General features: G+C 34.7%; 1 protein-coding gene across 6 annotated transcripts in view; it reads left to right on the top strand.

The window, feature by feature from the left end:
* Positions 1-618: 618 nt before the first annotated feature.
* LOC120340896 (laminin subunit alpha-5-like) overlaps positions 619-21,907 on the top strand; it is a 28,168-nt gene continuing 6,879 nt past the window's right edge. For 2 of the 6 annotated variants that reach the window (XM_039409286.2, XM_039409288.2), the window contains exons 1-50: positions 619-859; positions 1,188-1,447; positions 3,615-3,851; positions 3,947-4,117; positions 4,210-4,304; positions 4,386-4,501; positions 4,591-4,800; positions 5,929-6,063; positions 6,150-6,164; positions 6,579-6,716; positions 6,917-7,089; positions 7,175-7,277; positions 7,353-7,473; positions 7,729-7,948; positions 8,028-8,171; positions 8,376-8,578; positions 8,675-8,831; positions 9,516-9,675; positions 10,562-10,681; positions 10,922-11,108; positions 11,364-11,649; positions 11,719-11,882; positions 11,996-12,157; positions 12,325-12,539; positions 12,714-12,982; positions 13,069-13,194; positions 13,346-13,702; positions 13,782-13,924; positions 13,997-14,264; positions 14,350-14,449; positions 14,543-14,734; positions 14,820-14,980; positions 15,086-15,224; positions 15,308-15,478; positions 15,573-15,776; positions 15,856-16,032; positions 16,411-16,548; positions 16,632-16,783; positions 16,892-17,005; positions 17,700-17,798; positions 18,324-18,470; positions 18,807-18,845; positions 19,411-19,552; positions 19,716-19,925; positions 20,006-20,193; positions 20,451-20,621; positions 20,744-20,887; positions 20,982-21,078; positions 21,205-21,369; positions 21,640-21,800. In XM_039409286.2, coding sequence (XP_039265220.2) covers positions 739-859; positions 1,188-1,447; positions 3,615-3,851; positions 3,947-4,117; positions 4,210-4,304; positions 4,386-4,501; positions 4,591-4,800; positions 5,929-6,063; positions 6,150-6,164; positions 6,579-6,716; positions 6,917-7,089; positions 7,175-7,277; positions 7,353-7,473; positions 7,729-7,948; positions 8,028-8,171; positions 8,376-8,578; positions 8,675-8,831; positions 9,516-9,675; positions 10,562-10,681; positions 10,922-11,108; positions 11,364-11,649; positions 11,719-11,882; positions 11,996-12,157; positions 12,325-12,539; positions 12,714-12,982; positions 13,069-13,194; positions 13,346-13,702; positions 13,782-13,924; positions 13,997-14,264; positions 14,350-14,449; positions 14,543-14,734; positions 14,820-14,980; positions 15,086-15,224; positions 15,308-15,478; positions 15,573-15,776; positions 15,856-16,032; positions 16,411-16,548; positions 16,632-16,783; positions 16,892-17,005; positions 17,700-17,798; positions 18,324-18,470; positions 18,807-18,845; positions 19,411-19,552; positions 19,716-19,925; positions 20,006-20,193; positions 20,451-20,621; positions 20,744-20,887; positions 20,982-21,078; positions 21,205-21,369; positions 21,640-21,800 — 8,187 coding nt within the window. In that variant the 5' untranslated portion in view covers positions 619-738. Of the gene's footprint in view, positions 860-1,187; positions 1,448-3,614; positions 3,852-3,946; positions 4,118-4,209; positions 4,305-4,385; positions 4,502-4,590; positions 4,801-5,928; positions 6,064-6,149; positions 6,165-6,578; positions 6,717-6,916; positions 7,090-7,174; positions 7,278-7,352; positions 7,474-7,728; positions 7,949-8,027; positions 8,172-8,375; positions 8,579-8,674; positions 8,832-9,515; positions 9,676-10,218; positions 10,340-10,561; positions 10,682-10,921; positions 11,109-11,363; positions 11,650-11,718; positions 11,883-11,995; positions 12,158-12,324; positions 12,540-12,713; positions 12,983-13,068; positions 13,195-13,345; positions 13,703-13,781; positions 13,925-13,996; positions 14,265-14,349; positions 14,450-14,542; positions 14,735-14,819; positions 14,981-15,085; positions 15,225-15,307; positions 15,479-15,572; positions 15,777-15,855; positions 16,033-16,410; positions 16,549-16,631; positions 16,784-16,891; positions 17,006-17,699; positions 17,799-18,323; positions 18,471-18,806; positions 18,846-19,410; positions 19,553-19,715; positions 19,926-20,005; positions 20,194-20,450; positions 20,622-20,743; positions 20,888-20,981; positions 21,079-21,204; positions 21,370-21,639; positions 21,801-21,907 lie in introns of all 6 variants that reach the window. The other 4 variants (XM_039409289.2, XM_039409287.2, XM_039409292.2 and 1 more) reach the window with 4 other exon arrangements.

The raw sequence follows: 21,907 nt of genomic DNA, 5'->3' as shown, positions 1-21,907 counted from the left end.
GACTTTGATTTCCCACTGTTTATTTTATAAGACGTATAGTTTGACACCAATTCATTAATTCAAATGTCTAGCGCTTTCACGCAGTGGTGCGATTATTAACAATAGCCAAAGAACGGGCCGATAAAAACCCCAGGTTCTGACGAATGTCATTCATTCCACACAACAATGGTTTAGTGCTTGTTGAAGGGAATTAGACTTGGGAGTACGGTAGAAAAATAAATGAGAATCAAGTCTATCTCAAGTGTTATTGTTGGTATCTGATGATATGATATATCACTAGTTGTTTCGAAAAAGAAAATGACATTTATTCGAATGCTCACTGTCAGGCAGCAAGCATCTGTACATTTTGGAGTTACAGATTTAAATATATCTTGGTAAAGCGACTGAAAACGATATGGTCTGCTTGTTGAGGCTCAGATTACCTGTTGACAAAATTTAGAAATAGAACGCTATCGCTTTCAGGCCCAACCAAGCGTTACCTGAACTATTCGCTCACTGCCGACGGAGGAAATCGCTGTCGCCTATTCAGTCTAGAATTGCCGCCGGCCGATGAGGTGCGCTAAGTTGGATAAGCTAGCTGTGTTTGACGTCTTGTTGAGTAGAATTAAAACTTAAATTATTCTTGTTAATTTTACAGCCGCTTTTCACGAGGCTAAGTTAATTCAATATTTTATTTTTGATTCGAGAAGGATAGCGATTATAGATTTGCAGAAAACGGTCTGGAATAGCAGCATCACAATGTTGAAATTGGCGGTGCTCCTACTACTGACCGCCCTACATCTGGACGTGGGCTACGGGCAGCCTCAATTGATAAAAGAACCGAATGTATTGACTCCGCCATATTTTAACATCGCTACAGGTATGACTTACAATTTGATACAAGGCTAAGGGTTGTCGACTTCTCAAATGGATAAATCGCTCTTTTCCCTATACATACAGTATTGTTTTGCTTTTCCCGAACAAATACAAAGCTTTTCCTCAGTGGAAGAAACTTAACGAATTAATGTACTGTATATGTATGTTCAGAAATGTCAATTTTTGTTTACCTATATGTCATGCTATTTGCCTTTACGTTTATGGCTTTTATGTTCGTTTGGATATTGAATCTGAAGAAAGCTATTTTGTGTTCATTCTGCTGTCCAATTTCAACATTGATATCCAACTTCACGCTTATTTTCCATTTACAGGAAAGAAAATTGAATCGACTGCGACATGCGGTGAAGTCGAACCCCACGTATTTTGCAAACTAACTGGCGGACCAAACGAATATGGATACAATGGAAATCTATATCAGGGACAGTTCTGTGACGAATGCGACATGCAAAACCCCACTAAATCTCACCCCATCAAATACGCAATCGATGGAACTGAGAAATGGTGGCAGAGTCCTCCGTTGTCACAAGGAAGTGAATACAACAAAATTAACATCACAATTCATCTTGGACAGGTACGTTGATAAGAAAATCGTGTTTTCGCTATTCCCATCTATGAATTTGGTATCAAAGTTTCATGTTGATTATATCTAACAAAAAGATATATTATTCATTGTGCTCAGCTCAGATATATACATCAATCATGATCTTTATTTAATTGTTGGAAAATCGATTTTGGCTGATACTAATAAGCGGTTGTTGTATTTCGCTTCAAGTACTATTTGCGGAAGACCATGGTAGTCTGGCCTTTTGATGTAACTGCTTAATCCCGCCTAAATTCGGGTCCCGACTGACCACAATCGTGCTCACCTTGTTTAAAAAGTTCTAATACCTTGTTTTAAAAAGCTAGCAATAATTATTTACAATCTACTATGGGACATAGTTGAAACGCGTTATTGAAGCTCGTTTTACCATTCGCCAAGTCCAACCGATCATGATATTTTGGCCCGGAACGTAGAATATTTATGAGGGAAGGAAACACCACTGTTTAATTGTCTCGGTCGTTTCCTCGATAGGATACTTGTCAGACGATCTTTTGATTTTCTAGTTAATGAGGTGCTGCGTGCGCTCAATTAAATCGCCTTAATTGCTGACCGTTGTTGAAAAAATAATCAAAAGTGTCAACAATTTTTTTTACACGATTTTATCAAAAATAAACAATATTATATAAATTCACAAATTAAGTTTAAAAATATGTTGACATTTTTGAAGTTTCCGACAATTCCTGGACTTGCCAATCGTATAATTTTCGCGCGTTCTCGAATGCTTATGTGTAAATTCTACCGTGCATAAGTAGCATAGGACAACACGAAAAGTTGTTATTTAGATGTATTGGGAAATTTGTAAATTTCACGCCAAATTTACTTACAAATCATTCCAGATATTACGAGCAATATGTGTAGGCGCGGTTGACATACTTTTGACGTATGCTAGTAAGAATATAGAAAAATTCCTTAACCCGTACCTCATGTTCTTATCTATATTATTTGATATTTGCGAAAATAAAATATCGAATTGCCGTGCATGGTGCGTAGATAAATCGTCACTTGCAGGGCAAATGTACCCATTGGCCATACTTGCCGGATCATGTCCCAAGATTTATATTCAACTTTTACGGAATGTCGTAATTGGTCACCGGAAGGTTAACGTAATGCTGCTGTCGCTCACGCGCTCAGCATAGCGTGCACTTGGTTTCCTCCAAGACCGATAAGAAAGCTCAAGCGCTCTCGATTTCGCTTGAATAGTTTTACCTTTGCTCAAATCTTGAATTTCCGACGACGCCCCGCTGGTCTTTGAGGGTAATTTTTCTCATTTTAGTTTACGTTCATTTTGAACACCAATCGCTTAAAAATGAAAATCTATAAAATAGCGCTTGCTTAAAATTCTAAAGATTTTCCTTCGATATCATTTGTGCCCTCAAGGCAATTTAAGCTACAAACGCCGTAAAGCCGGCAAATGGTAAAAATACATGAAACAAAAGCCGTATTGATTGTAAATTGTTTAATGGCAAAATACATTTTAACCCTCTGACAAATGTAAATTGCTCAATGGTAAAAAATTAACCCCCTCAATTATACTCACGAATATTGCAACTTAATTAGCGTGCTCATAATAACTAGTATTATCTATCGCAATAACCCTTCAATTAAAACACAGTGTAATAAAATCGTTGTAACTGCAATCTACTAATTGTGTCTGATGTGTAATTAATTGTGCAGGTGAAAACACTTTTATGCGTGTTAAATGATTTAAACAGATTAATTTTACGAGCTTCCCGAAAATGATTCGCTTGATATGTGATCTTTACACAAGCAGCGTTTTACGAAACCATTATTTGAAATTATTTCGTTATCAATCCAATACTCCCTGTCGAATCCTTTTCAACATAACAATGTGATTAATTGAAAATTTTCAACGGCACCTATACTAGGCCAAGCGTGGGGCATCGATTTTAGTTCTCTTCTATTTACGAAAATGTTACACAGTCTAATACCAGGACCACCATGCTTATGTGATGTAGATTGCGATTGGTAATTACGTTAGTCCTATCGACTCTATTCAAATATTTTAGAAATCAAACATTATGTTGCAATGAAATAAACAATGCCTGGTATGTACTTCCTTGTATTGGTCAACCTTTATTTATTGCTCAGTCATGATTATCTATAAATTTATTATTAGGTTTTCCACGTCGCATATGCCATCATCAAGTTCGCCAATTCTCCACGTGCCGGTACCTGGGTTTTGGAACGATCGTCTGATCACGGAAAAACTTTCCAACCATGGCAGTATTTTGCTAACAGTGACAGTGATTGCCACAATCTGTTTGGTATCGATGCTTTTGAAGAAATTACTAGCGATGATAGCGTCATGTGTACATCAGAATACTCCGACGTTGTTCCATTGGAACGCGGCGAGGTGAGTTCCACCAAATGGCATTGAGCCAGCACCAACCAAACATACTTATGAAGTAGTCTAAAACCTATCATGTTGTTATTAATATTATTATTCAGGTAATTGTTTCTATCATCAATCGGCGTCCTGGCGCAAAAAATTTCTCGCATTCCCCAGTTCTTCAAGAATGGAGCAAGGCTACTGACGTGAGACTGCGTCTTCTGCGCACCAAAACACTTCTCGGACACTTGATGGCAGTTCAGAGACAAGATCCCACTGTGACTAGAAGAGTGGGTTTGAGTAGATTTTCATTTAATTAATTTCAATTCTGGGTGAATCTACCTATTACTTACATTTATAATGTCTATTTGTTTCTTTGCAGTATTTCTACAGTATCAAAGATATTAGCATTGGTGGAAGATGTGTCTGCAATGGCCACGCTGATACTTGCTTGCCAGATCCCGATGATAGATACAAGTAGGTTTCGTTGATTTAGTCATATCTATACTACCGATACAGTGCCTTATTGATAGCCTACATATTTTTCATGATTTCCAGGCTTAAATGCGAATGCCGACACAACACATGTGGAGATAGCTGCGAGTATTGTTGTCCCGGTTTTGTCCAGAAAGAATGGAAAGCTGCTGTTCCAGAAAGTGCAAATCAATGCGAACGTAAGTGTTTAAAATTCTCATAATAGGTTCAAATGAATTTTGTTTTTTTGTCATATATTTCGAAATAATCACTCGATCAAACATTTCAGGATGCAATTGCCACGGCCACAGCACTGAATGCGATTTCGACGAGCAAGTCGCGATAAGACGGCAATCTCTTGATTTGGATGGCAATTACGAAGGAGGTGGTGTCTGCAAAAACTGCCTTCATAACACTGCTGGAATCAACTGCGAGAAGTGTGCTGATGGTTTCTACAGACCTGCTAATGTTGACCCAAGACATCCTGAGGGATGCAGACGTGAGTGCATTTTTGATATATATATATATAAAAACCCCACCCACATTTCAACAGGTTTTCAATAGCTTGGGGTAATGACGCGCCCCCTTTTACTACCACAGCTCAAGTAAGATAATATTAAACGGAATATATGTTAAATCAACCTTAATATATTTTTTATTTGAACTCAGGACTTTTATTTGGAAATGTCAACAATGTAATAGGGCAAACATAAAATATTATAACTATGTAAATACCATTGTGTTTGAATTATGAATACCAATTTTAAGGCCTGAATAAACACATACGGAAATTTTACGAACAACCATGTATTCTGATCAAACCAAAGTTACTTGGGCTTGATATTACTGCTAGATTTCTCCATTCTCAAGGCATTTAACAATTTAGCTTTTCCTGATTGGCTACTCTTCTTTGGACCTAAATCCCGAGATGACATTGCTATATATCCAACTACTTCAACACCATCTGCTTCCTTTGGCTCTACCATTACATTCTCCCCTGATTTTGATTCCAATGAACCATGGAGGCCTGGGCCTGGAAAGGTAGACAGATTTCCGACTGAGTCAACGGGTCGTGGTGAGGGCCATACTATCGACTGGTGGTTTGATCGTGAAGGTTATCCTCACCCTGATATCGATTTTGATCGACCTTTACCAGGAGCAATGAGTCCTCCATGGGGTAACTAAGATTGTCCGTCTCATCCACCAGCATGTGAATTAGTGGTCGAAACGAGATCAAATCATATTCATATTCCATCGGCTTGGACGATCATTATATATATTTACTCCACGATTAGGAAGGGTTTACCTATCTATTGTTAGTTACTACTTCATACTCCTCAGATTCAGATATAGCGGCAAACATATAGTGACACAGATAAGGGAAAAACAATTACCTTATGCATAACATAGATATGGATATTATTATATAACTATATATGTTTACTCAGTGATGAACACAAAATTATCCTTAAAAGTAGTTTCATTTTGGGAAATTTCAGCAAGGATAAAGCACCTACACTTCAAATTCATGTCACGCAACCTGCCTGTACACAAAGTCACTTGTGCTTGTATGCATGGTAAAGTGCACACATTCACATTTTCTAATTATTTTGTTTTTACTTTTTAGCTTGTGATTGTGATAGCGCATTCACTGTTGGTACATGCGAACCAGTGACTGGACGATGCTACTGTAAGCCCAAGTACGCAGGAGACAGATGTGATAAATGTGCACCTGGATATCACATGTTCCCAGAATGCGAACGTAAGTCATCTGATTGTTTGTGCATTTAGTAATACATATACATTTAGTAGAATAATTTATTACATTTTTATTTTCTCTCTTGATAGAATTCGGAGATAATGGTAAATATAAATGGTGGAGTGACTGGTGTTGCTTCACATATAAAAAACTTTCGTTCACATGGTGTGGTTTATCACAGAAATTTCAATCTTTTAGCACTTATTACTTGTATATTTAAGTTTGAATTGGGAAGGTTTTGGAAATGAAAATTTTTAAAAGTTATTTTATGTTGAATAAAATCCTAATCAGTTGTTCTGAGATATGGGTATTTGGAAGTTAATATAAAGCATGTCTTCAAGATGAAATGTACATGGAAGGTGATTGAAATTTATACCTGAAAAAGTATATTTTAATTTAAGTGATATGTTTGATATACACCACTCGTTTCACATTCACGTTTTTGTTTTATTTTCTTGCACAAAAATTTGAATGCCTGTTTTTTTGTCTCAATTTAATTGATGCAATCTACTTTCTAGTCTGTCCCTGCTTTTACAATGGTACCAGAGATGGAATCTGCTTGCCAGAGAATGATATTTGTCCATGCAAGTACAATTTTGCTGGAAAATATTGCAGTGAATGTGCCGCTGGATTTTATAACTTCCCAGATTGTACACGTAAGTAGTTTTATTAATTATCTTTCTCATGACGATCAAATTCATTTAAAGTTGTGTGCATTGCAGTTCAAGACTGTGTACAATGACTCAAGACAATGTATTCTGCTAAACTATATATGTATTGCCTATTGCTCAGTCTTTTTCAACTTCTATCAAATTGCGTGATTTTATTTGATTGCTTACTAATTTTGTGTTTTTAGCCTGCACTTGTCTTGGTCAAGGAGCAATTAGCGATATTTGCGACCCATACAGCGGACAGTGTACTTGTGATGAGGGATTCGGGGGATTATATTGTGACCAGTGTGCAGCAGGGTACTACAAATATCCGCTTTGTCAAACATGTGCTTGCTACACAGCTTTTACTACCTCAGATGTAAGTAGTAATAGTTTATCTTCCGTAAAATGGTAAATGTCAGAATATTACGAATATTACATTAAGTATGTCCCATTATTTTTAGATTTGTGATCCTGATACTGGAAAGTGTTTCTGTACTGAGTTGGTGACTGGAGAATCATGCAATCGCTGTTTACCTGGTTATTACGACTTCCCACAATGCAAAGGTATTGTATTTCATGGTTCTATTTTTATATATAGCAATTCGAAGAAAATTTATCATGGTTTTATTCTCTTTTAAGAATGTGAATGCTCAAGCCCTGGAAGTGCAAGTACCATGTGTGATCAGGAGAGTGGAAAATGCCAATGCAAACCTAACTTTCAAGGACCTAAATGTGAACAATGTGCGCCAGAATATTACAAGTAAGACCTAGTATCAGTTTTTTTCGATTTAGAAGTTTTTGTGATCTTGTGGTACGACCACATCTATTTTACATGATGAATTACCAACAGAAAATAAGCAATAAGCCAGACTTGTACCATTGTCAGGTAACTGTATTACTGGGGTAAGGTCATCATAGCTTCAATAATGAGATTCGAATTTCATTCGTTTCCCAAGGGGCTTGCCTTTATGTAGCGCCACTAACTTTAATGATTGATGTCATATTTTATCAATAGCTATCCGAACTGCATCCCATGTGACTGTGACGTACAAGGTTCTCAACGAACGACTTGTGATGTGGTGACTGGCCAATGTACCTGCTTCCGATATATTGGTGGACGTCGTTGTGACCAATGTGCACCCGATTACTTCAACTTCCCTCGATGTGAAGACTGTAAATGTGATCCAAGAGGGATCAAGTCTGTTGTACCAGGCGTCTGTCTTGCTTTCACCACCGTAAGTGATATTTACATTGTGGTTGGAATTAAGGTTACATTTTGATAACTGTTATTTGAATCACTTATTTTGAATTAAGGGCCAATGCGACTGCAAAGAGAATGTTGTTGGAAAGTATTGTAATGAATGCAGTCCCCTGCATTATAACTTAACACTCGGATGTGTTGATTGTAATTGCTTTCTCCAGGGAACACTCGATGGTGTTGCTGCCTGCGATACAGAGGTAAGTTGTTTATTGTTTGCTAAAATTTAACCAATGATAGACCATGACAAGTGAATCTAATGAATATCTGCTAACGAGCCATCGTTAATTAAGTTACCAAATATGGAGATCAGTCTTAGGCCCACTTTTTATCATACAGGGAGCTGCATAGCATAGCCATTTACCTCATAAAATATGGGACTTATTAAATCTTTTTTGTTTCAGTTTGGTGATTGCTGGTGCAAACCCTATACATGCACTCAAAGATGCTCTCAGTGCGATGATGGATTTTTTGGACTTGAGGAAAGCCATTACTTTGGTTGTACTGGATGTCAGTGTGATGCTGGTGGTGCAATGACAGAGGATTGTGACACAGTAGATGGGCAATGTCGTTGTAAAGAAGGAGTAACAGGCAGAAAATGTGATAGGTACGATACTAATTGGTATTATTTTATAAAAGGTTATCACTTGTGTATATTTCTCTACTCTCACTATATTAATTTTAATTTATTTACTGATTTCAGTGTTGCTGAAGGCTACTACTACCCAACTCTACTTCAGCATAGATTTGAGGTTGAAGATGGCAAAACAACTGAAGACCAAATCTTGCGTTTTGGTTTCAATCGAGAACATTTTCCAGCTTTCAGTATGAAAGGTTATGGAGAATTTTCTCTTGTCCAGGTATGTGCTTTTGTATAAACAGCTAAAAGCTATTTCGATAACAATAAGAAAGTATGTAAATAAGGTAACAGTCATTAGTTTTTATATCATAATAAAGCTAAAATAGTATGTGACCAAATACTCTATTTAATGATATACATCTAGTAAAGGTAGAATATCCCCCCAAAAATCCTCATAAATGTGCAATTAAATGTGTATTAAATTGTTTTACATCTATCTGTTCTGTTTGGGAAATATATTCACAAATCTATTTCTTTTTTCCTATTTACCTTTCAAAGTTTTTCATAGAGTTTTTTTTAACCATAACTTCTCTAAAGCATGCTACTGTGATATTTCTTGGTAAATTTAGTATTTTAGTTCAAAGTAAAATTTGTTTATTTTTCTGAGAAATAACAATTTATAGTTTTAAATGTACTGACAATATAAATATTTTACTATGCATATTACACCAGTGTATATGTATACATAATATAAACAAGTTTAAAATTAATTTCTGAATTCTTTATCGAAATTCATTTCATAAGTTGAATTTTTATTCCTTCTCATAGCATTAATTTTAGTGAAAGTACAATGTATATTATATGAAACATGGTTCTACTTTTTTGTTTTATGTTCTTTCACAATATGTTATTTAGATAATCATATTGGCTTTTGATTTTACCAATCTCTCTATTTCTTGCTCAGCCAAAAGCTGTGTTGGATCTGACTATAACACAGAACAGCTTGTATAAAATACTGATGTACTATGTCAACCCTCATTCATGGGTTCTTTCTTCCACTATTTCCTTTGTTCCGAAAACTTCTACTGATGATGACAGTGACGCAGAACCTCTATGCCCCAATTGTGAGTTTCCAGTGCACGAACCATGGCAAATGGAAATGTTTATTTTAATGCGTCTGTCCATCCACACACTTTTGACTATTTTGTTTTGCATGAGAGCACATTACTAACAACTTTGATTTTATGACATTACAGCTTTGCATAGCTGTTTTATTTAATCACAAATTGGAAATATGATGAAAAATTTGAAAATTCGAAACATGTTTATATAACATTGATTCTGATTATATAAATTTTCGAAAATATCTTATTCAAAAATTATTGATACCAAATTATATTTAAACTGAATTCTCTGGACATCTCGGATTGGTAAATGGTAATCATATTTTTGACCTCCAACACAACATAAATACTGCATGGTATTAAGTTGAATTTTCTCTGCATGTCTTTTGTTTTATATTTGATGCACAAATATTGCACATCATCCAATGAAGACAGTATCCCAGATTCATAGACCCAAGATAAGTTTAGGAATATTATTAGTACATTAGGATAAATGCATGATTACAATAAACTGCATGTTGTCATATGTTTGATTTGGCACAGCGTAAAATCATTGTACCAGTCAATGTGGAGAGTTATGGTCTGTACAGAGTGCTCTTTTATTACGTTCAACCCGATGGCACAACTTCAGCAAATGTCACTCTTTCACCGGTAACAGCTGATGGTAAGACCATATACGGTAATAGATAATCAAATTTAAATAAAATAGAAGTCTAGGTGTCGTTGATTGAAGAATTACATTCATTTTATTTCAATATTAATTATGGTGTTTCATCACAAAATGCATGTTTATGTTGTTGTCACTTTGTGGAGTGCTTTCCATGATTATTTTTGTTCAACCCCATAGCAAATGAACATTTGTGAATAATTCTTCTTACTAATTTAGGTTCGGAGCAAAAATTTATTGTTGATTTTGAACCAAGTCAAAGTCCAGCTTTGATGACTGCTAACAGCGTATTTGTTCTTAATCGTGGAGAATGGAACATCATTATTGAAGGCGAACCAGGTTGGTATTTAAATTATGTCTTGGACTGATTTGCTATCAATCATTTTTTGTCTCTGATTTCGATAATTCAACCTATTATAGATTGGTTATAAATACTGAATGTTTTTTCTATTAATATTTTTCTTTTCGCTAGTTTGTAGTATAATTCATGTGTACAATTACCTATTTTATATGACATCCTTGGTAATAAATTTTTGGATTTCGTTTTGCTTTGTTAACCATATCATTATATTTTTTCAGGACTTCTCATTGACTACATTGTTCTTCTGCCATCTGAATACTATGAACCGGGAATTCTTCAAGCTAAAATCACAGAACCTTGTGAGCCAACACTAACTCAAACAGGAAAAGATTGTCTCATGTACACACACATACCACTCACTGGAACTCCTCAGGCTGCAGCCATGGCCTTCGCTGAGCAAGCACAGTAAGTAAAATACAAAAATATGGATGTGCATATTTCTATATTATATTATATGTATTATTTTATATATAGAATGATATAATGTTTTCTTGTTGATGCAAGATTCAATATGTCATTGTTGTTGTTCGTATTTGTATAGTTTCATTTACGGTATATTTGACATTTGCTGGTATTCTGTTGTCATTGTTTAAGAGAATTATATTCAACAATATTGAGTTAGATTATACTGTTACTTAAGATTTTTATATATTTTTCTAGACATGATTCTCCTACAACTGCACACCCAACTATGGTTTTACTTGATGGAAACAAAAAAGGTGATAATCACCATACAGTGTCCATGACTTTGAATGATGTAGACAGCGCAGGAAAATACGTCCTTGTTCTTGAATATGCAAGTACTGGAGACAGAATGAAAACTGTCGATGCCACAGTTACAGATTTAGCAGGAAACACATTTTCTGATGTGAAATTCAATATCTACTCGTGCGAGTATCTTTTCCTTTGTCGGCAAGTTGCACTCACACCTTTGAGTGATGTCATGGTATGTATAGCCTTTAAAAATGAATATTTACCACTGTACAATGCTTTATTGTCTTCATTTCTTTTTTAGGTCTTTGATATTTCTGTCCCAAATATCCAAGTGGACCTGAGCGTTGGTGCTGGTGATGTTGTTTATGTGAGTCGTGTTCATGCAATTCCATATGAAAAATGGACAATGGAATATGTGGAACCTAAAAGAAAGTGCATCACTAAAGAAGGACCCGAATTTGATGAGTATGTATTTGTAGTTTGTTATATGATAAATTTGAAAAAAATTTCTTCAATAGAAATTGGAAAACTGAAAATTTTCTCACAAATTATAATTGGTTTTAATGATATATTTACAGATGCACTGCTTGGGCTTATCCAACTTCTGCTACTGGACACAAGATTGAAGTAGGAGGTGGTGATTCTGTTCCTCCTACTGAAACTACTGGGGAAGTTGATACTGTCTTAGTTGGTGGTGAAGACAACACTATAGAGATTGACATGGATCTTGATCCTGGCCGGTAAGTTATTTCAAAGTATTATATCATTGAATATGAAATATTGGCAATACAAAATATGATATGATTGAATTTATTTACATTATATAAAGAACTGTATTCAGTTAATTACCAATACATTCAGCTCAAAACCATTTTAACCTAGCAATCTAATTATTTTCTTGTTTCAGATATGTATTTTTACTTCACTATTTCAACCCCAACCATGTATCATTCTCACCTAATATTATCATCTCTGATGGCGGTCTTACACATGAAGGAACTGCAAATGTTACCTTTTGTCCAAGCGGAGATGGATGCAGAGGCGTTGTTATATCTAACAATGGAGCTGTGGTTATTGATATCACCAACCGACCACAAACAATGACAATTAAAGTGCCAGCAGGTAAACGACTAGGAAAAAAACATTTGCCTATCAAGATTTCTCTGAAGAAGAAATTTTAAATTAAATACAGAGTAAATTCTATAGAAAAAATTATGGAACTTTTCCATAAATAACATTGAGATTAATGTCATAACTACTAAATCTTAATTTCAAAATTCCTATTTCAATTTACAGATAAAGCTTTCTGGTTGGATTACATTCTTGCCATACCAGAGGAATCTTATAACGCTGATCAACTTGACTTAAAACCAGTTGATCATTCAAGAAAATTCTTTGATGAATGTTATGGAGTGGGAACTGAAGGATTGATTGACTCTGCGACAACTCCAACAGACTTTTGTCGCAAGGCAGTGTTCTCATTAACTATGGACTTCAATGATGGAGCTTTACCATGTGATTGCTCTGGTGCTGGCACAGTTGGCGGTGGAGATGTAGATTGTGAGGTAAGTGTGAATAATTGTAATTTTCTCTGAATCAATACAGCCGGAAAACAAGCAGTATTTTTACCAAGTTATCATTACTATTTCAGGACTATGGTGGTCAATGCCCTTGCAAGCCAAATGTGATTGGAAGAAAATGTGACAGGTGTATGATAGGATTCTATGGATTCCCAGATTGCAAACCGTGCGATTGTGATGGTGCATTATGTGATGAGGTAAGATTCAATAACTGTAGTGTAAATATAGATTGAAAATGTGGTCTTAGAACATCATGTATACATTTTTAAATCGTAAAATTTGCTTTCCAATTGTTGTAAATATTGCATAATATTATATTTTCTAAAACTTCTGTACTATTTACTTTAGATCAATGGAAACTGCATCTGTCCACCCAACACTGTTTCCCCATCTTGTGATCAATGCCTTCCTTTTACACATTCCTTCCATCCTCTTGCTGGATGTGTTGCATGCGATTGCCATTCTCAAGGGGTAGAAAATGCAACTGACCTTGGATGTAGCAAGGATGATGGTCAATGCAGATGCAGAGAAAATGTTGAAGGACTAAGATGTGACAAATGTAAAGCAGGATTTTTTGGATTCCCTGATTGTAGCCCTTGCGTTTGTGATACACGTGGAAGCATCTCGGAAACATGCGATCCAGCCAGTGGACAATGTTTATGCAAAGAAAATGTAGAAGGACAACAATGTGATAGATGTAAAATGGTGGGTTATTTTAGCCTGTCACATCTAAATATTAATGATTGAATTGTTAATATTAATAATATCACTTTTCTGTTCACAGGGTACTTTCTATCTGAATGAACAAAATCCTCTCGGATGCACAAAATGCTTCTGTTTTGGAGCCACAGTTGAATGTAGCAGCACTCGATACCCCATGGAGGAAATTATTGATATGGAAGGCTGGCGGCTTTTGAATTTGAAAACGTATGTGCCTCAATATATCCCTTTATTATATCAGAATTTTTAGCTTGCTAAATCTTTTAAACATTATTACAGAGATACACCAGAAATTCAGAGTGATGGTAACACTCTTACCGTGGATATCTATGAAAATGGAGGAGCTAAAGAACCTGCCAGAACCAACTTGTATTGGGCTGCACCAAAAGCATATCTGAATGACCAAATTGGATCCTATGGTGGCGTTTTACACTTCATTACCACTTCAGAACAAGGTGGACGAGGAGACAGCACTGGTACATTTGTTTCGGTCGCCGGAGATCAACCTGCTCCTCTAACTGCTCCAAATCCAACAGTCATTTTGGAGGTTAGTATTGTATAATATTAAAACCTAACTATTAAAACTGAGTTTTGTTTGTGCTTTTGATTTAACCAATTGTGTTTTACTTCAGGGCAATGGTATGGTTGTTGGCTGGATAAACAGAAACAAACAGAATGGAGAATCAGTATTCCTCAACTTGACTGAATCAAATTTTGTTCATCAAAGCACTGGTAAGTATTTTCTATACTATAACATACAACTAAGTTGTTCATTTATTTTTCAATATTTTAGCTGTTATAAAACTCATGTATTTTTTAATGTAGGAAACCCAGTGAAACGTGAAGAAATGATGATGGTTCTTAGTCCTTTGTCAAAATTGCGTATCCATGCTACTGATGATCCAGATGCAGCCATCGTCAGGCTTTCGGATGTTAGTATGTCAACTACTGATTATGATGCTGAACTCGGATCAGGTCCAACTATACCAACCGTTGAGGAATGCCGCTGCCCCAAAGGTACATTTTTAAAAAATAGAACAACTCAAGACAGTTTTTAATTTATTAGTAGGAATCACAAGTTAAAAAATTAAATTTTATTAAGGATACACTGGAGAGTCTTGCCAATTGTGTGACAGTGGACATTTTAGAGAAAATCGTGGACCTTATTTGGGTTATTGTGCAGAGTGCCATTGTTATGGACATTGTGAAACTTGTGATGAACATGGTGAATTGATTGACAAGAAGGATTGTCTTCATAATACGGTAATTTTTTTCTCAAAATATTATTCTTATGGCGATGTTCAAAATTAATTATCTCATCCATATTGTACGCAGAAAATGCTCATTTTTATACATAACTTATTATAGGCTGGTGAAAATTGTGAAAAATGTAAAGATGGATACATTGGAGATGCAACTACTGGAGATCCAGATGCTTGCCAGCCTTGTCCATGTCCATTCCCATCAGAAGATGGAAATTTCGCAGAGTCTTGTGAATATGATGAAGGTAGGAAAATTGTCATTTTGTTTATTATTGGTCAATTTGTCCCGATTACTGATCCAAAATTTATGTTTATAACATTTTTCCAGATGGTGATGTTGTCTGTCACTGCCAGATTGGTTACACAGGAGAAAAGTGCGACCAGTGTGCTCTCGGATATTTTGGAAACCCATCAGTTATCGGTGGAGATTGTAAACAGTGCAATTGCCATGGAAACCTTGATTTTAACTTGGTGATGGAAATTTGCAATCCGATAAGTGGTAAGTTATATATTTCTTTCAAAATAATGCGGTTTTTTTCTAAATCTCCGTTATATAGACTTATGATATGATACAATTTTGTCATTCATTCTAGGTGAATGCAAAGACTGCTTGTACAATACTGGTGGAAAATACTGTGAAAGATGCGCAGATGGCTTTTTTGGAGATGCCAAAATTGCCAAGAACTGTACCAAATGTCCATGCAATGAATGTGGTACTCTGCAATGTGATCATACATATGGATTCTGTGCTTGCAAGCCTCATGTTATTGGTATCTCATGTAACCGTTGTGAGCCAGGTTAGTACCGAGCATCGTAGAATTGCAATTACAAATTTTATAAACTGATTTTTTTTTACCATGACATTTTTTTTAATAGGATATTACAATTTGGATTCCTGCATTGGTTGTCAAGACTGCAGCTGTGGGATTGGTGCTAGAAACAATGAGTGTGATACTGTGACTGGAGCATGTGAATGTGCACCAAATGTTGTCGGACTGAAATGTGACAAATGTGCACCAGGGCACTGGGACTACTCATCCATGGGATGCAAACGTGAGTGCAACAGGCTTTATTTCCACAAATGAATAATAATTAAACTTGTTTCTTGATTTCCAACATGTCCCTATTTTTATATATAATAGTTCCCTTTACCATCTCTGCCATGTTTTCCAACATGTCCACAAAACCACAGCAGCATTAATTATTACATTTTGATACTTCCATCAGCACTCTGTGCCAAATTTCAACAATGTTCCAACCCAGTCGGCACTTAAATTTGTCGAAGGTTTCTAAACCTGCAACAAAGAGAAGTTCAAACTTTCAACACAAAGTTTCATCTTTTCTTGTTCCTCTAAAATCTTCTGTCAGCAAATAATTAAAAAAAATTGACATGAATGTTCATGGAAGTCTGACACTCTCATATATTTTTAGCCTGCAATTGTCGAAACAATGGAGATTGTAATCCGGTCAATGGCGAATGCAAATGTCCACCAGGTATCACTGGCCCTCAATGCGACCAATGCAAACTGGAACGTCACATTCTACCACCAGGCGGTCTTCAATGTGAAAGTGAGTATATACATATTTACTTATAAAAGTTAGGGCTTATTTCAATATGCCACATTACTGAAGAACATTTTGGATGTTTTTAGGCTGTGACACCTGTACACATGATCTTCTTGACACCATTGAGCCAATGACGGAAAAAGTAGCTAGCGCCAGTCTTAAGTTGTCAAAAGTATCAGTTGGAGTTGCAGCAGCAAAAAGACTTGAAGATTTCGCGGACCGCTCTGAGGATGTCGAAGTAAGTTATATTCGATATATTGAATGAAAGATACCGTATACATATGATTAATTTTCTATCTCAAAGTTTTTATATAGCACTGTTCCTAATTGAAATATTATTATTTAGGATCGTATTTCTGAGACAGAACAACATATGAATGACATTAGTGATGATGCTGATAAGCTTTTGAATGCCGAAATTAATGATTTGAATGATATGATAATGTCTGAAGAGGATGAGGTAATATTTCCTTATAGCATATTTAGTAGGATTGTAGCTTTGGGTGATAACATAGTACTACTTTGCTGTGATTAATATAGCAAAGATTTTATTGTGTAGATTTACAGTCGTAGCAAATAGAAATATATTAATTTAATATTTTTTGTTAGATAAACAATGCCGCTATGCATTGCTGCTTTCTGTTCATTAGATGCTTTCATTTTATTTGCTAAAGTTTGATTGGTTTTGATTATTTTGAGTTTTTTTTATGAAGTACTATGATTATGTTCAATATAAGAACATAATAATTACTGTACATAAGAGACTAACTTGAATTTTCGATTTCTTCTCTTATGGTCATCTTTTCGTTGTAATAATTCTTCAGTTCATAGTTGTTAAAAAGAGTATTTAAGCAGTCTTGCAATGATTCCAAGTCATTGAATTGCAATTTTGATTAGCGCATTTTCAATGTTTCATCTAAAACAATTGTTTGATATTTTTGCAAGTCGCTTGCATTCAAATTTGCTTTGATTCAAAAGGATTGAAAAGATTTGAATATGCTTTTTTGGTTATATAATGACATCCCTACATTCTTAGATTTGTTCTAAGACATTAGGACAAGCATTAGTTTAGTTTTTACACCCTTTATTTGCTGCAATCACATTATTCCGCTTGCATGTAGTGCCTAATTTTGCTTAATATAATTGCTTGCCAGGAGGCATCAGGTTTACCTGCACCTATTGTCGATTCTTCTTCCAAGGAACAAGACTCTTACATTGCGCTTAAATCTGCTGTAGGAAAAACTGAACTTGCAGTGAGTGCTTGCATGCTGCTTTATTTTGCTTAGACTGTAGTTGTGCTCTATAGCTGGTAGTATTTGAAAAAAGTAGTACTTTTAAATTAAAATAACATAGTCTCAAAAGATATGCTATTTTGTATTTTACTTTAATAATATTATTTCGAATAAGAACAGTAGTTCTTAAGCAATGAGTAATCAAAAATGGGAATCGACAATTCCACACATGATATTCAAAAATCCATATAGTAGTGTAACCAGTTCATGTAATTTGTATAATTTCTGTTGTTTGTGTCAAGTTTATTATTATGTAACTTAACTGCATTCATCAATTTTTATGGATAAATGTAATAGTTGTGTAATAGCACATTATAGATGTGATCATTAGAATACCTGTAACAAAAACCCCTTCAACAAGTTACTCGCTTGTCTCAATGCTGTCCAAAATATAATCAAAAGCCTAATATTTTATTAAAGAATTAATACATCAATATACCTGGAATATTGAAGCAAATTATGAGTATTCAACACTTTCATTTCTAGGTTGCTGCTATGTGCAATAAAACTGAGGCACTTCAAGAAAGCATTGAAAAGACTAGTGGAAGAATGTTAAGATTAGATGCCAATGCCACTGATATTAATGATGAAATCGGTGGGTTTTCAACAGATTCAAAAGATCTTCTTGAAAAGGTAATAATGATTTTGTTTTATCGAACACTTGATATATTCAAAGTAAAATTGCATTTACATAACAATTTGATATCATAATGATTTTGCATTGTCAATCTCATTGTTTCATTTACTTATTGATTCTCATCATAATTTGTAATTTCCAACTAAATTTTTGAAAAGAGTTGCAGAATATTCTGACCATATTTGACATGAGATATTTTAATTTACTCCATCTTCTTCATTGTATAATTCAGATAATTATTCAATCATTATCCATCTTTTCTTTCTATTCAACTCTTTACTAACATTTTCCATTTCTTCAATCACTAATATAATTAATAAATTCACCCCCAGATTCCAGACATGTTTATGGAAGAAGGATCAGCTTATGAGGTTCGCAAAACTGAATGTTGCAAGCATTTGTTTTGTGAATGTTTTGAATCTGAATGAATTTATTGTGTGTGTTTTTATTTGTTGTCTATTTGGAGCACAATAGGGTTGCTTTATAAATAAAGTCACAAGGATTTAATTATTAAAATAGATATCATTTATTTCTGAATAATTAATTACTCTTTGTAATTGTGTTTTGAGCATAGAATCCATTGTGTTGGCTCTTTAAAAAAAAAATTAAGGAGAGAATCCATGCATGTGGTACAAACAAACACCATAATACTAAGTTGATAGACCAGGAAAATTTTAGCTATATGAGCGTTATGATCGTTCATTAAATGATGGGCATAGCTTAGCTACAAAAGCACTATTTCTTACACTGAAGCTTATTTGAAAGATCGTTCGAAGCACTGACTGAATTTCACAGTTTTGGTTTTACCTTATTGATTTGGGGAGATAAGTTGCATGCAGTTGTTTACTGTTTATTTTTCTATTGAAATTTGTGTGGTTTGCTGTGAGAATTTTTACTCAAGATTATATCTAACTTATTTTCGTACTACAATTCTAGCTTGAGGAAGATGCTTCAGGAGACAATGACGAATATCTTCAAAAATTATATGACGCTGAAATGTTGTTAACAAGAATGAAGATGAGAGTATTTAAACCTATGAAGAAGGTCGCTGATGCTGAACTAGCTCAAGCAGAAGAATGTAAGTAAAACAGATATAAATATTGTTATTTATTGTAAGTATGAATATGATCTAACGAATGCTTACAAATATACTTGCTATTTCATAGAAAAAGATTAATTTATTTTTCAGTGTCAAACATGAATCATTTTTTTTTTCATATGAAATATTTTTCTTTATTCAGTATTTGGACTAGTAAACATCAACTTCACTCTGCCTTCCGAGGATTTGGATCAAAGAGTTGGAAACGTTAGTCAAGATCTCGGTGACAAATTGACCAAAATGAAAGAATTAAGAGCTCATTTGAATGATGCTATTAAAACTGTAACAGAAGTAGCAACATTGAATGCCGCCAATAGTAAAGCACTCACAGCAGGCAGAGATGCCATTAACAGTAAGTGTCTAATTTGTTATTTCATGGCGGGTTTTGATTTAGTTGGTTGAATATCACATCAATATTTTGTTTTTTTACAGGAATTACTGTTGAATTTGAAGAAATCAATCAAATAATTGGTGATGCACAGAATGTGTTAAATGGAGGTGGTATTGATGAACCTGGTGTGTTGGACAGCGATGCTTTACTCGAAGCTATTGATCAACTTCAACCTGTTTATGATGCTTATGTTGTGGGATTAGAAGGAATGGAGGAACTTGTCAATATGGTTAGTTTTTTGCATTACTTGCCAGTAATAAAGTGTTCTCAAATATCTAGTGATTTAGTCGGTCAGTGAAACGTAACCCATATTTATGCCTGCTTTCGAAATCAAAATTTACCTGACTAGTCTCAATTTTACACAAGATGCAGTTTTAGTCAATAATATTCAGCAGTCCTTTTCGCTGGTTTTCAGCTAAACTTGCTTAGTTTTGATGTCTTTATGCATCCTTGTTGATTATTGATCAAAATTTCTTTATTCTATAGTCTATTGAAAAAGCTAACATGTTGAAGAATGATGCCGATATGCTTTCACAACTGGTTGAAGAAACAAAGAATGATCCTCGTAATGTTAGAGCAGTCGAAGCTGCAAACAGATATCAGAATATTATCAATGTTATGGAAAATGCACGAGAGGCAGCTGACAAGGCAGATTTGGTAAGTTTAAATTTATATCTGATGAAATACAAAATGACCAGCAATAATACCAACTTTTAACATATTTTTACAAGGAAAATTATGAAGAATTTTGTGGTAAAAAATTTGTATTATTCTCGTAGGATGCTACAGAAGCAAGAGACGATGTAGCTGAAAAGAATTTAGGTAAAGCAGCTGATGAAGCAAATGTTGCCAGTGGGAAACTTCTCAATGAAGTACAAGATATTCTCAATACCAAAATTGGTGATCTTCAGAATGATCTTAATGTAAGTTGAATGATATATATGATGGTACATGCTGTTTAACATTCAATTAATGAAACAAGATTTGACATAGACATATATTCAATATATTTAATAGGCTGCCAAGAAGAGTTCTCAGGAAATGGATTCTTTGGCAAAAGATCTCTCTAAAAGAATGGAAGCAGTGAAAGATGGTGCTACTACTTTAGATCATGGTAAGAAAATATCATATTGTGATATTTTCTATGTATGAAAGATGTAACATTCACAAAAGCTTTCAGATTTATTCAGCACACATACATGTTTCTTCAAATGCCTATACTCATTTTTTTTTCATTCAGGTGATATTGATGCCAAAATACAAAAAACAAAAGAAGATGCAGCAGCAGCTTCAGATATTGCTGATGATGCTTTGAGAGCAGCACAACAATTACAAGACAAGATTGACCAAGCTCCTGATCCAAATATTCCACTTAATCAAGAGCTAACTGATGTTCAAGACATATGTAAGTGTCAGATTGGCTCTGTTTCTCAGTTCCCCATGCAAAAGTAACAGTTAGCTATTAAATGACACAGATTGAATAAGTTTGTAGTTGAGAAAAAGCATATGGCATGCTAAAAGACCATTTTGTTAACGGAGAGGAATTTAGGATTAGTTTTCATATCGGTAATGGGCGCTTTCCAAGTTTTCTAATCATATTACAAATGCATTAGTTATGTTAAATAGGATTTGATTTTGTCACCCGTTTGATTCACATTTTAAATTGTCATTTTAGTGGCTGATCTACCCGACCAAATTGCTGATATGAACGCACAAGTGGAAGAGCTTAATCGACGTGCTGCTAGAATCGCTTTACTTCCTAAAGATCTTGCATTGGATGAAAAAATAGGTGAAATAAGAAAGAAGATTGAATTGTCAAGAAGCCGTGCTGACAGCGTAAGTTAAAAACTGGTACCTTGCATAATTTTGAATGACGACTTGGATAACAAAATTATGAGGCAAAATTTTTTATTGACTCAATGAAATTTTACTCTCTGAAGCTT

This window comes from Styela clava, chromosome 14 (assembly GCF_964204865.1).
Source record: "Styela clava chromosome 14, kaStyClav1.hap1.2, whole genome shotgun sequence".
NCBI lineage: Eukaryota > Metazoa > Chordata > Ascidiacea > Stolidobranchia > Styelidae > Styela > Styela clava.
Note: the sequence above shows the minus strand (reverse complement) of the source record. Positions and strands in the feature narration are given on the sequence as shown.